The sequence below is a fragment of the Ursus americanus genome, chromosome 3 (assembly GCF_024610735.1).
Source record: "Ursus americanus isolate L20-20 chromosome 3, mUrsAme1.1.p, whole genome shotgun sequence".
Classification (NCBI taxonomy): Eukaryota; Metazoa; Chordata; class Mammalia; order Carnivora; family Ursidae; genus Ursus; species Ursus americanus.
The window spans coordinates 78,349,908-78,364,710 of record NC_142129.1 but is presented as its reverse complement, the minus strand read 5'-3'; the positions used below and the strand labels follow the sequence as shown (position 1 = coordinate 78,364,710).

At 37.6% G+C, this 14,803-nt stretch overlaps 1 protein-coding gene across 8 annotated transcripts in view; it reads right to left on the bottom strand.

Annotated features, from left to right (window-relative positions):
- Positions 1–14,803, bottom strand: part of CACNA2D1 (calcium voltage-gated channel auxiliary subunit alpha2delta 1) — a 485,973-nt gene that overhangs the window by 5,596 nt on the left and 465,574 nt on the right. For all 8 annotated transcript variants that reach the window (XM_087861132.1, XM_087861133.1, XM_087861134.1 and 5 more), the window contains 2 exons: positions 14,542–14,651; positions 13,537–13,619 (listed from right to left, as the gene is read on the bottom strand). In XM_087861132.1, coding sequence (XP_087717258.1) covers positions 13,537–13,619; positions 14,542–14,651 — 193 coding nt within the window. The remainder of the gene's footprint in view (positions 1–13,536; positions 13,620–14,541; positions 14,652–14,803) is intronic.

Below are 14,803 nucleotides of genomic sequence, written 5' to 3'. Positions count from 1 at the left end.
AATGATTTTTACTTTTCTTGATTTTGCTTTTAAAATTTTGACTTTCAGTTTTAATTGACAAATAAAATTGTAAGATATTTAAAGTATGTATTTAGGTGATTTGATAGACATTATGAAAGGTTACCCCCCCACCCCAGATCATTAACATATCCATTATCCACGTATTTATCACTTTTCCCCCTTCAGTGAGAATAATTTTTACTCTCTGCTTCCCCCTTCAGTGAGAATAATTTTTACTCTCTTGGCAGATTTCAGTTCTACAGTGTTATCAACTACAGTCATCAATTTTATTAGATCCTCAGACTGTATCTGTATTATGGCAGAAAATTTGTATCCTTTTACCAACCTCTCCCTATCTCCCCCTAGCCACTGGCAACTCCGTTTCTACGAATTTGATATTTTTCTTTTTTTTAATAGACTCCGCATATAAGTGATGTCATGCACTATTTATCTTTGTCTGGCTTGTTTCCCTTAGCATAATGCCCTCAAGGTCCAACCATGTTGTCACAAGTGGCTGGATGTCCTTCTATCTATCTCCATACCACTTCTTTTTTATCCATTCCTCTGTGATGGACACTTAGGTTGTTTCTATATCTTGGCTATTGAAAAAAATGCAGTGAACATAGGAGTGCATATATCTTTTCTAGTGTTTTCATTTTCTTCAAAGGAATACCTAGAATCGCCGATTCATGTGGTAGTTGTACTTTTAACTTTTGAGGAACCCCCATACTGGTCTTCCTAGTGGTTGTACCCATTAACATTGCCTCCATTAATACAAGGAATTCCCTTCCTCCACATCCTTGCGAGCACCGGTTATCTCTTGTCTTTTTGATAACAACCATTCTAGCAGGTGTGAAGTGATAGCTCTTGAAGTTTTGATGTGCATGTCTCCGCTAAGTGATGCTGAGGCTCCTTCATGTAGAGACATACCTTGGATATACTGCAGGTTCAGTTCCAGATACTCAATAAAGTGAATATGTCCATAAAGCAGATCAAATGAATGTTTTGGTTTCCCAGTGCATATAAAAGTTATGTTTACACTATACTGTTCTCTCTTACGGTACAATAGCATTATGTCTAAAAAAATCATATGCCTTAATTTAAATACTGTAGTGACAAAAAAAATGCTAACCATCATCTGGATTTTCAGTGAGTCTTTTTTGTTTGTTTGGTTTTTTTTGAGGGTCTTGCCTTGATTGTTGATGGCTGCTGACTGATTGATCAGGCTGGTGTTTGCTGAAGGTTGGGTGGCGGAGGCCATTTCTTAAAAGGAGACAACAATGAAGTTTGCTGCACTGATTGACTCTTGCTTTCAAGAATAATTTCTCTGTAGTCTGTGATGCTGTTTGATAGTATTGTACTCACAGAACTTCTTTCAAACTTAAAGTCAATCCTCTCAAACCCTGTCACTGCTTGATAGACTAAGTTTATGTAATAGCCTAACTCCTCTGCTGTTAATTTCAACAATATCCACAGCATCTTCACCAGAAGTAGATTCTGTCTTCAGAAAATATTTTCTTGGCTCTTCCAGAAGAAGCAACTCTTTATCCACTCAAGTGTTAATGTGAGATTGTAGCAATTCAGTCATATCTACAAGCTCCACTTGGAATTCTAGTTCTCCTGCCATTTCCGCTCCATCTACAGTTACTTCCTCTACTGCAGTCTTGAACCCCTCACAGTCAGCCAGGAGGGTTGGAATCAAGCAGGTGCATTCTCAATAAGCAGTCATCTTTTGAAAGGAATTCCCCCTCCTCAGTAGTAGGTCTCAACAGTGGGCTTCAAATGTTGTACACAAATGGGCTGTCACCCAAGCTTTGTTGTTCCATTGATAGGGTACAGGTAGAGTAGGCCGAGCATAATTCTTAAAGGCCCTGGGATTTTCATAATGGTCAATGAGCACTGATTTCAACCTAAAGTCACCAGCTCATTAGCCCCTAAAGAGAGACAGTCTGTCCTTTGAAGATGGGTAGTGACTTCTCATCTCTGTCTATGAAAGAACTAGATGACACCTTTTTCCAGTAGAAGGCCATTTCATCTACATTGAAAACCTGTTGCAACCCTTGGTTTGTTTCCTGTAGTTAAGAGGTTGCTGGGGGGGCGGGGAATGAGATAACTGGGTGATGGGCATTAAGGAGGGGACGTGATGGACTGAGCACTGGGTATTATATGCAACTGATGAATCACTTAACTCTACCTCTGAAACTAATAATACACTATATGGTAATTAACGGAAATAAAAAAATAAAAAAAGAAACCTGTTGCCTAGTGTAGCCACTTTCATTAATCACATCAGTAGATCTTCTGGATAACTTGCTGCTTCACCTTGTACTGTTATGTTCCGGAGCTGGCTTCTTTGCTTTAATCTCATGAACTAACCTCTGCTAGCTTCAAGCTTTTCTTTTGCAACTTCCTCACCTCTCTCAGCTTTCAGAAGAGAATTAGGGCCTTGCTGTGGATTAGGCTTTGGCAATGTTGTGGCTGGTTTCATCTCCTAACCAGACCACTAAAACTTTCTCCACGTCACTTATAAGGGTATGTGACTTTCTTATCATTTGTGTATTCACTGGAATAGCACTTTTAATTTCTTTCAAGAATTTCCCCCTTGCACTTGGCCAAATGTTTGGTGCAAGAGGCCCAGCTTCTAGCCTGTGTTGGCCTTTGAAATGCCTTCCTCACTAAGCTTAATCGTGACTACCTTTTGATTTAAGGTGAGAGACACGTGACTCTGCCTTTTACTTGAACACTTAGAGGCCATTGCAGGGTTACTAATTGGCCTAATTTCAATATCATTTCATCTCCGGGAATAGGAAGGCTCAAGGAGAGAAAAAGGGATGGGGAAATGGCTGGTCTGTAGAGCATTCAGAACATACACGTTGATTAAGTTTGCTGTCTTAGATGAGCGTGGTTTGTGGTGGCCCAAAGCAATTATAATGTAATGTCAAAGATCACAGATCACCGTAACAAATACAATTATACCAAAAAAGTTTGAAACATTGGGAAAACTACCAAGATGGGACATAAAGACAAAAAATGATACCAGTACAATTGCTTGACGGAGGGTTGCTACAAACCTTCAATTTGTACTAAATAAATAAATAATAAATCACGAACGACAAAAAATCCCCTGCAGTATCTGCGAAGTGCACTAAAGCAAAGTACAGTAAAACAAGGCATGCCTGTACCTGTTGGCTGCCTATTCAGATCCTCTGTCCATTCTTTAATCAGATTTCTTTTGATACTGAGTTGTATGATATCTTTGTATATTTGGGATACTGCCCCCTTATCAAAACATGGTTTGCAAATAATTCCTCCCATTTCATGGATTGCCTTTCAATTTTGTTGGTCTCCTTTGCTGTGCAGAAGCTTTTAATTTTGATGTAGTCCCATGTTTATTTTTGCTTTTGTTGCCTTTGCCTTTGGTGTAAAATTAAAAAAAAAAACAAGAATCATTGCCAAAAGCAATGTCAACGAGTTTACTTCCTAGGTCTTCTGGGAGTTTTACGGTTTCAGGTTTTAAGCTCAAGTAGTTAACCCATTTTCAGTTGGTTTTTGTGTATGATGTAAGATAGTGCTCTAGTTTTATTCTCTTGGGTGTGGCCGTTCCTAGTACTTAGTATAAAAGAGACAGTTCTTTCCCCATGGTGTATGTTCTTGGCTCCTTTGTCATAAGTTAATTGCACATATATACATGGGTTTACTTCTGGGCTATTTTCTTCTATTGATCTGTGTATCTTTGTGTGTGTGTGTGTGTGTGTGTGTGTGCGTGTGTGTGCGTGCGCGTGTGCACACATGACAGTACTACTGTTTGATTACCGTATATAATATAGTTAGAAATCAAGAAAGTGTGATGGCTCCAGGTTTGTTCTTGTTTCTCAAGATTGCTGTGGCTATTAGGGTTTTGTGGTTTCACACAGATTTTAGAATTGTTTGTTCTATTTCAGTGAAAAAGGTCATTGAAATTTTGATAGGAATTATAGTGAAACTATAGATTGCTTTAGATTGGACGAACATTTTAACAATAATTCTAATTCATGAACACTGAATTATCTTCCCACTTTTTTGTGTCTTCAATTTTATGTTATAGTTCTTAGTGTACAGGTCTTTTACCTCCTTGGTTAAATTTATTCCTAAGTATTTTATTCTTTTGGATACAACTGTAAATGAAAGTATTTTCACAACTTCTGTGATATATTAGTGTATAAAATTCAACTGATGTTTGTACATTGATTTTTTTAATCTTGCAATTGTACTAAATTTGTTTATTCCAATAGGTGAAGTCGTTAGGGTTTTCTATATGTAATGTATCATCTGCAAATACAGTTTTAATACTTACATTGCAATTTGGATGCCTATTATTTCTTCTTCTTGCCTAATTGCTCTGTGCAGAACTTCTAACGCTATGTTGAAGGAAAGTGGCAAGAATGAACATCCTTGTCTCATTCATGATGTTAGGTCTTACACTGAGTATGCTGTTAGCTGCAGGCCTTTATTATGTTGAGGCCTTATATACCACTTTGTTCAGAGTTATTATTAAAATGGATGTTAAATTTTACAAGTGCTGTCTCTGCACTTATTGAGATAATCTGATTTTCATCCCTCACCTGCTTAAAATGGCATATCACATCGGTTGACTTGTAAATGTTGAACTGTCTGTGCATCCTTGTAATAAATTCCACTTGATCATGGCATATGTTGAATTCAGTTTGCTAACATTTTGTTAAGGCTTTTTTTGCATCTAGGTTCCTCTAAGATATTGGCCTGGAATTTTCTATTCTTGTGATGTCCTTGTCTGGTTTTGGTTATTATGGTAAAGCTGGCTCTGTAAAATGAATTCGAAAGTGTTCCCTCCTGTTAGTTTTTGGAAGAGTTTGAGAGGGAATTTGGTATTAACTCTTCTTTGAATATTTGGTAGAAATCACCACTAAAGCTGTCTGGTCCTGGGCTTTTGATTGTTGGGAGGTTTTTGAGAGCTGATTCAGTTGCCTTACTGGTAACTGATACGTTCCGATTTTCTATTTCTTCATGAATCGTTCTGGATAGGCTACACGTTTTTAGGAATTTATCAATTTCTTCTAGATTTTCCAATTTTTGCCATGTAATTGTTTACAGTAGTTTCTTCCAATACTTTATATTTCTGTGATACCAATTTTGATGTTTCTTCTTTCATTTCTAGTTTTGTTTTAATCCTCCTTTTATTTATTTTTGGTAAGTCTAGCTTAAGTTTTGTCTATTTTATATTCTCAAAAAAAAAAAAAAACCCAGCTCTTAGTTCCATTGATCTTTTCTATTGTCTTTTTAGTTTCTATTTCATTTGTCATGATTTTTGTTATTTCCTGCCTTCTAGCATTGGTCTTAGTTTGTTCTTATTCCTTGAGGTGTAAATTTAATTGAGATTGTTCTCCATTCTTAATATAGGTGTTTATCACTATAAACTTTCCTCTTTGAACTGCTTTGCTGCTTCCTAATAGTTTTGGTTCAGTGAATTTCCACCTTCATTTGTCTCTATTTTATCTTTAATATATAATTACATATATGTATTTGTCTGACTTGTCTTGAAAATATAATTATATAATTTTTTTTTTTTTGCTTTCCTCTTTGACCCATGGTTGTTCAGTGGCGTATTATTTTATCTCCACATATTTGTGACTCGTCCAGTTTTCTTCATATGCTTGATATCTTGTTTCATACAACTGTGGTCAGAAAAGATGCTTGATAGGATTTCAATCTTCTCAAATTTATTAAGGCTTCTTCGGTGTATTAACATATGTTCTATCCTGGAGGCTGTTCCATGTGTACTTCAGAAGAAAGTATATTGAGCTTTTGGATAGAATGTTCTGTAAATGTCACTTAAATCCATCTGGTCTAATGTGTCATTTAACTCCACTGTTGCCTTGTTCGTTTTCTGTCTGGATGATCTATCCATTGATGAAACTGGGGAACTGAAGTCCCCTACTAGTATTATTACCATTTCCACTATTATATTGCTGCCTGCTTCCCCCAGTAGGTCTGTTAATATTGGCTGTATATATTAAGTGCCTCTGTGTCAGGAGCATAAATATTTACAAATGTTGTTATATCCACTTTTGGTTGAACCCTTTATCAATATATAATGATTATCTCTTATTACAGTTTTGTCTTGAAGTCGATTGTGTCCATTTGCATGGAATATATTTTTCCATCCATTCACTTTCACGTACTTTAAGGTGTGTGTCCTTAAAGCTGAAGTGTGTGGTTTTGATTTGTGTTTGCCTGATGACTGCTGATGTTGAACATCTTTTCATGTAGCCGTGGGCCATTTTGAAAACATGTCTATTTAGTTTTTCTGCCCAATTTTTAGTTGATTTTTTAAACTTTTATGAGTTCTGTATATATTCTGGATATTAACTCCTTATCCTCTATATAGTGTTTTCAATCCCCCCCCCCTTTCTGTAGGTTGCCTTTTCATTTAGTTCTTTGGCTGTGCAGAAGCATTCTAAGTTGAATGAATTGGGATAGTTTTCTTTTTCAGATATCTTATTATTAATGTATAGAAATGCACCTGACTTCTGATTTTATATCCTACAAATTTACCGAATTCTCCTCAGACCTCCATACTGATTGATCTCTGCCACCTCTCCTCTTTGAAGTTTTCAATATACAGAACCATATCATCTGTAAGTACTGGCAGTTTTATTTCTTCTTCCCTATATGGATCCCTGTTATTTCTTTGTCTTGCATAAAATTCTAGCTAGGACTTCCTGTATTATACTGAATAAGAGCAGTGAGCGTGGGCCTTCTTGTCTCATCTCTGAGACATTTTCCTCCAGTGAGTGTGTTAGCTGTGGGTTTGGCGTACATACACACATGGCCTTTATTATGAAGGATGTTCCTCTATACCCCTTCTGACCAAGGTTCTTAACCATGAAATGATGTTGTATTTTGTCAAATGTTCTTTTTTTTAGGTATCCATGTCGTTTTTATCTTTTATGTTATTACTGTGATACACTACAATTAGCTCTGTGACATTTTTATGCTTTTTTTATATTTTCTCTTTATTGAAGTTCTAAGTTCATGCATCTTTCTCCCGACTTTGGTAAACATCATTAAGTTGAACTCCTTACAGTCTGTTAGCGGAGTTTTATCTTGTTTTGTTTGGAACATATTTTTCTGTTTCTTCATTTTCCTGGACTCTGTTGGTTTCTCTGCATTAGATAAAACAGCCACCTTTCCCAGTCTTGAATTGACTCCCATGAAGTGGGCCCCGGGGAGGGGGGTGACATACAGCACCTAGATGCAGAGTAGAGCCTGGACCCGGAGGCAGCAGTTTTTAAGGTATGCAAATAGAGCTCTTCCTTTTAGGGTATGACTAACCAAAGAGCATTTTTTGTCTGTTTTCTCTGTGCTCAGCCCTGGGGCAATATGCTGTTAAGAACTGTTTATTTATTGGTCTCAGGTACCTCTGGACAGTGGCAATCAGCCCTACCGGTCACCATAGCCCAGTGATAAAGGGGGTGTTCTGTGGGCAGTAGCCTCAAAAGCCAAATGCCAGATGTGTTCACAAGCTCCTTTCAGGTAGAGACCGGTGACCTGGAGTGTGTCATAGGGTGAAAGTGGAGGCATGTGCTAAATGAGAAGCCTTAGTCTCTCTCAAGCAATAGAGGTTATCTGCATACTTCAACTGCTATCAGGGAAAGCGTGAGAGTAGGGCATGTCTGTCTGGTCCATCTTCTCTGAGCCATGGGAGGCTAGCCACATAAGTCCTCATGAGCCTGATGAGAACTGTTTGTTTCTTTGGTCCTGTGGGTCTCATGGACATAAGCCCTGTTAGACTTTCGGACGTAGTCGTTGGGGAGACTCTATCTTGGATGGAAGTCTTTCAAGTTAGAGTGCTAGATGTTCAGACCAAATCCTTGATTTCTCAGGGGAAAGCTCAGAGTTCTAAGTTTCCTCCTGATTTTATGTTGCTGTGTCAGTGAGGGGGATTATGGAGATAGTGTCTCAGCCTTTCCTACCTGTTTTGATATGGCTATTATCTCGTTCGCCCAGTGTGCATGGGTCATTCAATTTCTCAATTTCTTTCAGAGGGAATGCTTTGTTTATAGTTATAGGTTTAGTGTGTCTGTGGGATAAAGTGAGTTGGGGACTTGCTATGTCACCAGCGTGGACCAGAACCACAATAACTCACACTTTTGTATCTATCTTCAGACCTGAATCCTCTCTCCTCTGACCTCCACACTGATCTCTGCCACCTCTCCTCTTTGATGTCTCAGAAAGGTCTCAAACTTGCTCAAAGATAGTACTTTTCTGAATGACACTTCTAGGAGAAATAGATCAGGGCAAAGTCAACAAGTCATCTGTGACTGCTCCTTTTTAAAACTTTTTCCAAATGTAATTCACCAGCATGTATTTTTGACTATAGCTTCAAAATACATCCCTAGACTTACTGCTTCTCACTATCTCAGGTCTAATTCACCATCACTCCTCCCAAAAGCTGCCTCCCTTGTCTCATTGCTTCTACCCTTGCTCTTTTACAATCTTTATACCAAAAAGCTCAGGACAAAATCCAAATTTCTTAGGGAGCCTGGCTGCCTCTCCATCTTCCTGTATTAATCTCCCCTCCCCCACAACTTCCTCTGCTCCAATAACACTGTCTGTCTCTGCAATGGGTCAAAGTGTGTACTCTCTCTGGGACTTAGTCCTTGCTCCTCTTTGTTCAAATACTTTTCCCTCTAGGTAGGATAATAAGATAAAAGAAACAATGCTCAGATTTTGAATTCCAGATTAAAAACATTTTTTAGTATAAACATTTCAAATACCTCATCGCCAGAAGAATGGTTGGTCTAATTCAGAGGTGTACAGTAAGTATTAATTTGATGGGATGGAAAATTAGCACACAAGACAATGTATTGACAATGTATTTTGTCAAAGAAATTCCTCTTAATGTAATGAAAAAAACTCTCTCTGACTCTGTTTCTATTGCTTTTATTTTTATATTTGTAGTGTTTTTGGATTTATTTGCTCAGTTGCATTTCCTGTGTGTGATGATGTCTGTTTCAGTCTGGGAGGGGTAGTTAGTTTAGATAAGTTGATTGGAGTCCCTCAAGTCTGCAAGTTGGTTCACACTAAAAAATCTGTCTGTCTCTTCAGTTTCCTGTCATGTTTTCTCATGTGTTTTGCATGGGCAACCACATATACCGAGACTGGAAAAACATTCTAAGTTGCAAATGCATTGATGTGGGAGAAACCTTAGCATTTTCTCTGTCTTAAGGACAGACCAAAACCCCATGCCCACTGATTTACCTGGTCCCTTGTTTCAGTTTGACACATTAATATAAAAAGAAACGGTAATTTTGAAATATAGTAATTTTCAATTTTCATCTAGAGACTTCTCTTAAAAGACTCTTAATAAACATGGCAACTGAGAATTCCTTTAGTCACATGATTTTGTCCCAACGTTTTCTTTTTAAGACTACATATACTAGTGGCTAAAATATCTTCAATTGTCTCTCGTTTAGCAATACTTTTTTTTTAACTCTTAAATCTGCCTTTGTTTCCCCTATCCAGAATAACTAGGGGTGATTTATTTTCTGAATTATAGTGATTATATTCAAAAGGCAAATCACTCGTGAAGACCCCCCCCCCCCACAATGGCTAACTTGGAATTTAAATACATCTGTAGTTAAATCACCTACAGCAGCTTCAAAGAAAATGTACTTTTAAAAATTATTTAGGCAGCTGGATGCTACACAATAACCCTTTTAATAGGAATAAGTTGTCTAATTTGTTCTCCTACAGGGCACCATTCCCCACTTACCACATTAATCCATGAAGTAGGTATTTGTTCAACTATTTAAATGTGTGTATATCTACATACACACACCTGCATATTCATTTGTCATGTACCCAATAATGTGCTTTCCCAAATTAGGTTTGCAGTTTGGCACATATTATTGGCTTGTTCTTCTTTGCCACTTAACTCTCCAGAATCCTCTTGTCAAAAGGTCTCATTTGAACACTTCTGTTTTAATGAAGTCCTCACAACTGGTCATCTGTAATCGATACTCTTCTTGGACTCCATAGGATATGAGGGTCTTGGCTGCAGACAGTCTTTCTTTCTTGAAATGCTTAGAGAGAGATGATCCTTAAGAAGAGGTATGAGCAGAATGTCACCCACCACACACTCCTAGTTACAGCCAGACTGGCACCGAAGCGTAGACTTTCACCTCTATTGGTCTTCAGTGTCAGGAACAGCTGCCAATTAACCTTAGTATTTTTGGGTAATATTTTACATTATTTTTTCAACTTTGGGTTGTTTCGAGAAAATGATACTTCTTTTGATGTTATCAGACCCACTGTTCCATACTGATAACTATGTTTTTAAAGACTCAACCGAAATCTTATCAATGTAAAGTATATGCCATCTACATCATCTTCTCAAGACTATTCGTTATATATTCCTCAAGGACATAGTAACAGGGCATCCCAGATGTGCTCTTTTCGTCTTAGAAAAGTTATTTCATTATAATGTACTGATCCCATCCAGCTGAATCTACAGTGATATTTATTTTCTTGGTAAATGTATAGTTTAGTGAGAAGGAAAAATACCATAGAAAAATTCACAATCACATTTTTGAGGGGGAGAGTTAGTTGCCTGTATAGCTTACCTAAAAAGTCTATGATCGAGAGAAGTAGAATGAATATTTACAGTATTCCTCACCTTTTTTCTTAGCCTTATATTGTAGTTGGCTCATTTCTATCATCACAAATAGGGAGACGTGTGGAAAATAGGATTTTAGTATAGTTTTCATATGTAAATGGTAAAATCACCTCCGTAGGGATCAGTAAAACATGACTTCAAATGGCTATCTATCTTGATATCAATTTTAAAAATACATCCATGGAGAGGGGATCATTTAATTTGGGTCTTTTAATGACCCAAATCAGCTAGCTCGCTTTCACTTGGAATCTTGTGCCATGAAAACCAACCATTATTTTATTACCCCAGAAAAAAAATGTAGTTTTCTGAATCTCTCGTGGCTACTTCACTTTCCTCCCCCTCTGATGAGCTCACTCCATTCACAGTAATGGCCATACCTCCATCTAGTGGCTCCCTAATCAATGAATACCTGGACAGCAGGGAAGAAAGAACAGTATAGAAGTTGCTCCAGTAACACTAATCATGATGATTCCAGGGCATCAGAAAAGAAACTGCAAAACTGTAAATGAATCCCTGACCACAAGCTCAGGCCCTAAAATCTAATGATAGAATTCAGAAGTTGGTCAAAGGTTAAGGATCCTTTTAGAGAGTAAGTAAGTAAAATAAATGAACTTAGAAATTGGAAGCACTTGTTCTAAAATATTCCAATAAGAATATCAATATTTTGGTAGTAAAATAGAAAAAGTTGATTAAGTCCTATTTGTTTAAAAAAATAGAATTGTTGACTTGGAAATTATGTTGGATAAAACTGAAATGGTTCATTAATGTTACATTAGCATCTTTGGAAAACAGAGATGACCAGCTCTAATAATTGTCCTTAGGCTATAATTTTCCCCACACTGATTTTTAAATAAACACAGGAAAAGGATATGCTTGATTTAGGATTAGAAACTTAAGCAATACCTGCATTCGGCTACTTACAAAACAATATAAGTACTGGGATTTTAAGAACCTGGTTTCAGGACACTTATTTAGGGATATGGATTATTTCTTAAAATTTCAAGCCAAACACACACAAAAAAGAAAAATTAGAGAAAGTGACTGACCATCCACACCACATGAAAACTTGCAGTAAAATGAAGATAGGAGCTGACATCATGGTACAGGCACGACTCGTTGTGCACATAAGTTGATCCTATTAATAACGGGCAAAGTAGCAAGTACAGGAAAAGGAAAGAAAACACAGAAAAGAAGACATACAAGATGAGATTCCATGCAGTTTGCTGGCAGTTAGCAGTTCATGTGAGCCTCCAGCCAGTGCAGATTCGCAGTGACCATTGCAAAATAAGCATTACCAAAATATTTCACTGCTAAAGAAACACCAGACGTTATTATAAGCACAGTAAGCTACTGAGCAAAAGTTGTACTTTCACACACACTCCGATGCAGAATTCACAAGAACGTGAACTAGTGCAAATTTTTGTCTTAGTCCAATCTTTCCAGGGCCTTGAAGAAGATCCTCTCCTAGGGTGAAAATATTTCAGGCAACAGGGCTCTTTACGTGATCTTTAAAGTTCAGCTAAGTGAGTTTAATCTCAGGCTTTGGTGACAAATAGTTGATGAATGAAGTTTCCCTAATGAGCATCACTCGCGTTGGGCCCACATTCAACATTCTCTGGGATATGACTTGACAGGGGCAAAGCTCCTGAAAATCCCTAAGACGGAACAACAGAAATCCTCCGACCTGGATTTTTATTTCAACTGGATAAAATGGAAAAAAACAATTTGGGGCAACTCGGAATCACTTTCTCCATCAAAGAGAAGTGTTCACTAGTCCAGGCAGAGATAACTGGGATTTACTGGCTAACACATTTTGCTTTTTAAGCCTTACTGCTTATCACTGATTTATATTATCTAATTGCATAGTATCTATCTGTGGAAATGTCTTATTTTTTGGGGGGGAGGGGACAAATGTAGCAATGTGTATATGTGAAGAAGTAAGTACATAGTAGATAAGTCCATTCTAAATAGATTACAACCTCTATAAATGCACATTAATCAAGAGGTACTCTGACATTTATTTTATAATAAAAAATTCATAAGATAATGCTTTCTGTTGGCATGCTCCTTGGAGTCTACAAGCCACTTTTTGCAAAGGCCCACCATGAAGAAGCAGAATCTAGGAAAATTATGTTTAACATGAGTTTTTAAAAGTAGGCAGGGGTTCCGGTGTGGGCTTCATATTTGAGAACAGTTTCTTAAAATGATTTTAATACAATACAGCTCATTGCATGCACAGTAGGTCAGACAGTGTTTGACCTACAGGAACGCAGTGGTCATCCTCACAGCAGATACAATAAAGATGTTTTGTGTAATTTTATCAACTTAACCCTTTGTAATTGACCTGGTCTAATATCGTGCAAGGTAAAAATACAAATCTGTGATAGAGTGAGAAACGATGTTAAAAATATATATATATATATATATATATATATATATATAGGACAATAGTGTTTCACAGGTTTTTAAATACACTAAAGAGTAAAACTAACAAAAATAGCTTTTATATCCCCAAGAATAAATGAAGGGAGGCAACTCATAAGTAACACTGACTGTCAGTGTTTAAAATGGTCAGATTTGTGACCGCGGATTATTAGTAAATTCGTTGGAATTGCGTTTGAAAGTACAGTTTCTGTGAGGAGGAGTGACAGAAGAAGCGACTGGGAAGCTGAGGCTAGCCATGGAAGATACTGAAATGAAAAATCTATTGACGAGCAAGTACATCATGTTAAGGAGAAACACTATGCTTATGTTTGAGTTAAAATTGTAATCTATCTCCTTAAATTCTTGAAGACACCACTGAGTTATAACATTTTAGTACAATAAACTTTTGGTCTTACCAAGACATTGTTATCAAAGCAGACATCAGGCCCTTTTCGGTATCTGGGTTGCTTAACCATATCACAAGGATCTGGACCATCAGCTGAAGTCACTTGTTAAGGAATATGCGGTTTCTTTTTCTTTCCACACAATTAAAAAAAGAACAGACACCTATGCCATGAGTCTAGTCCAACACAAACTAGCTCCAGTGCTTAGGGATTTAAGGAAGGAAAGTTTCAGAAATTTTCTTTTGTCAGACTAGTGGCTTTGTGAAGGGATCATTTTCACTTTACATAGCATGCCCTTGGGCAAGTACTGAACAGATATTTGTAAAATGTAAGTAAGTGGATGAAATGAACACATGACTCACAGTAGAAGAGTCATACATAGAAAGCCCAAGGGAGGACCTGGGTGCCTCTGATTTAGCCAGACAGAAATACAGACTAATTGCTAATAGTAAACCTCCTTTCTTTCCCCCTAGAAACAACACAGGTAAATGCAGAGAGTCTAGTTTCTGCAGAACCTCTGGCTTCTACAAAGCGTCACTAGTCACTGCATTGTCATTTAGCATAAGCAGTTTTGCTGTTCCTGCCACTGCAGCTGGAGCACGGGCCAGGACTTCCACCTTTTTTAAGGCTGAATAATATTTCGCTGTAGCTATACATCACATTCGACCCCATTTTTAACCCTCGAGTGTGGACAGCTTCCTAGCCGCCCAGGCTAGCAAACCCCAAAACCCAGCACCTGCTCTTTCAAGCCATTTCCAGATCTACCTGGAAATCCGCACTGCCTCCTCCACGAAGCCTCATTATGGGAGCAGGAAACCTTTCACCTTCTCCGGGTACCTGTGTAGCATCATCGGTCTGCACATTCAAGCCAAATTTTGTGTGAGGAGTCCCTTCTGCCCGTGTGGGTAGTCACGGCACTCAGTGGTTTTCTCTTGGAGCATAAACAATGTGAGGATGTTAAAAATGCATTACTGGCAGGGGCGGGTGAGTCCCAGCATCTCCGAAGTCAAAGGATACAAGTCTGCTCTGCCTGTACGAGCAGTCGTGTGTCACAGGGACAAGTCCCTTTGCTCTCAACCATAATGAATATTAAGTTGGTGTTCATAAGTTTTTCTACGTGAAAGATTCTGCAAAATAAAAATCACAGAAAATGAACATTTATCCAAAAATCTTTCAAAGAATCTTACATATAAAATGAAAGCCAGCATCTGACATCTTGAGACACAAAGCATCACCAATATAAGAAGTAAAACAAAATGAGGATGATTTTTAGCAGAGA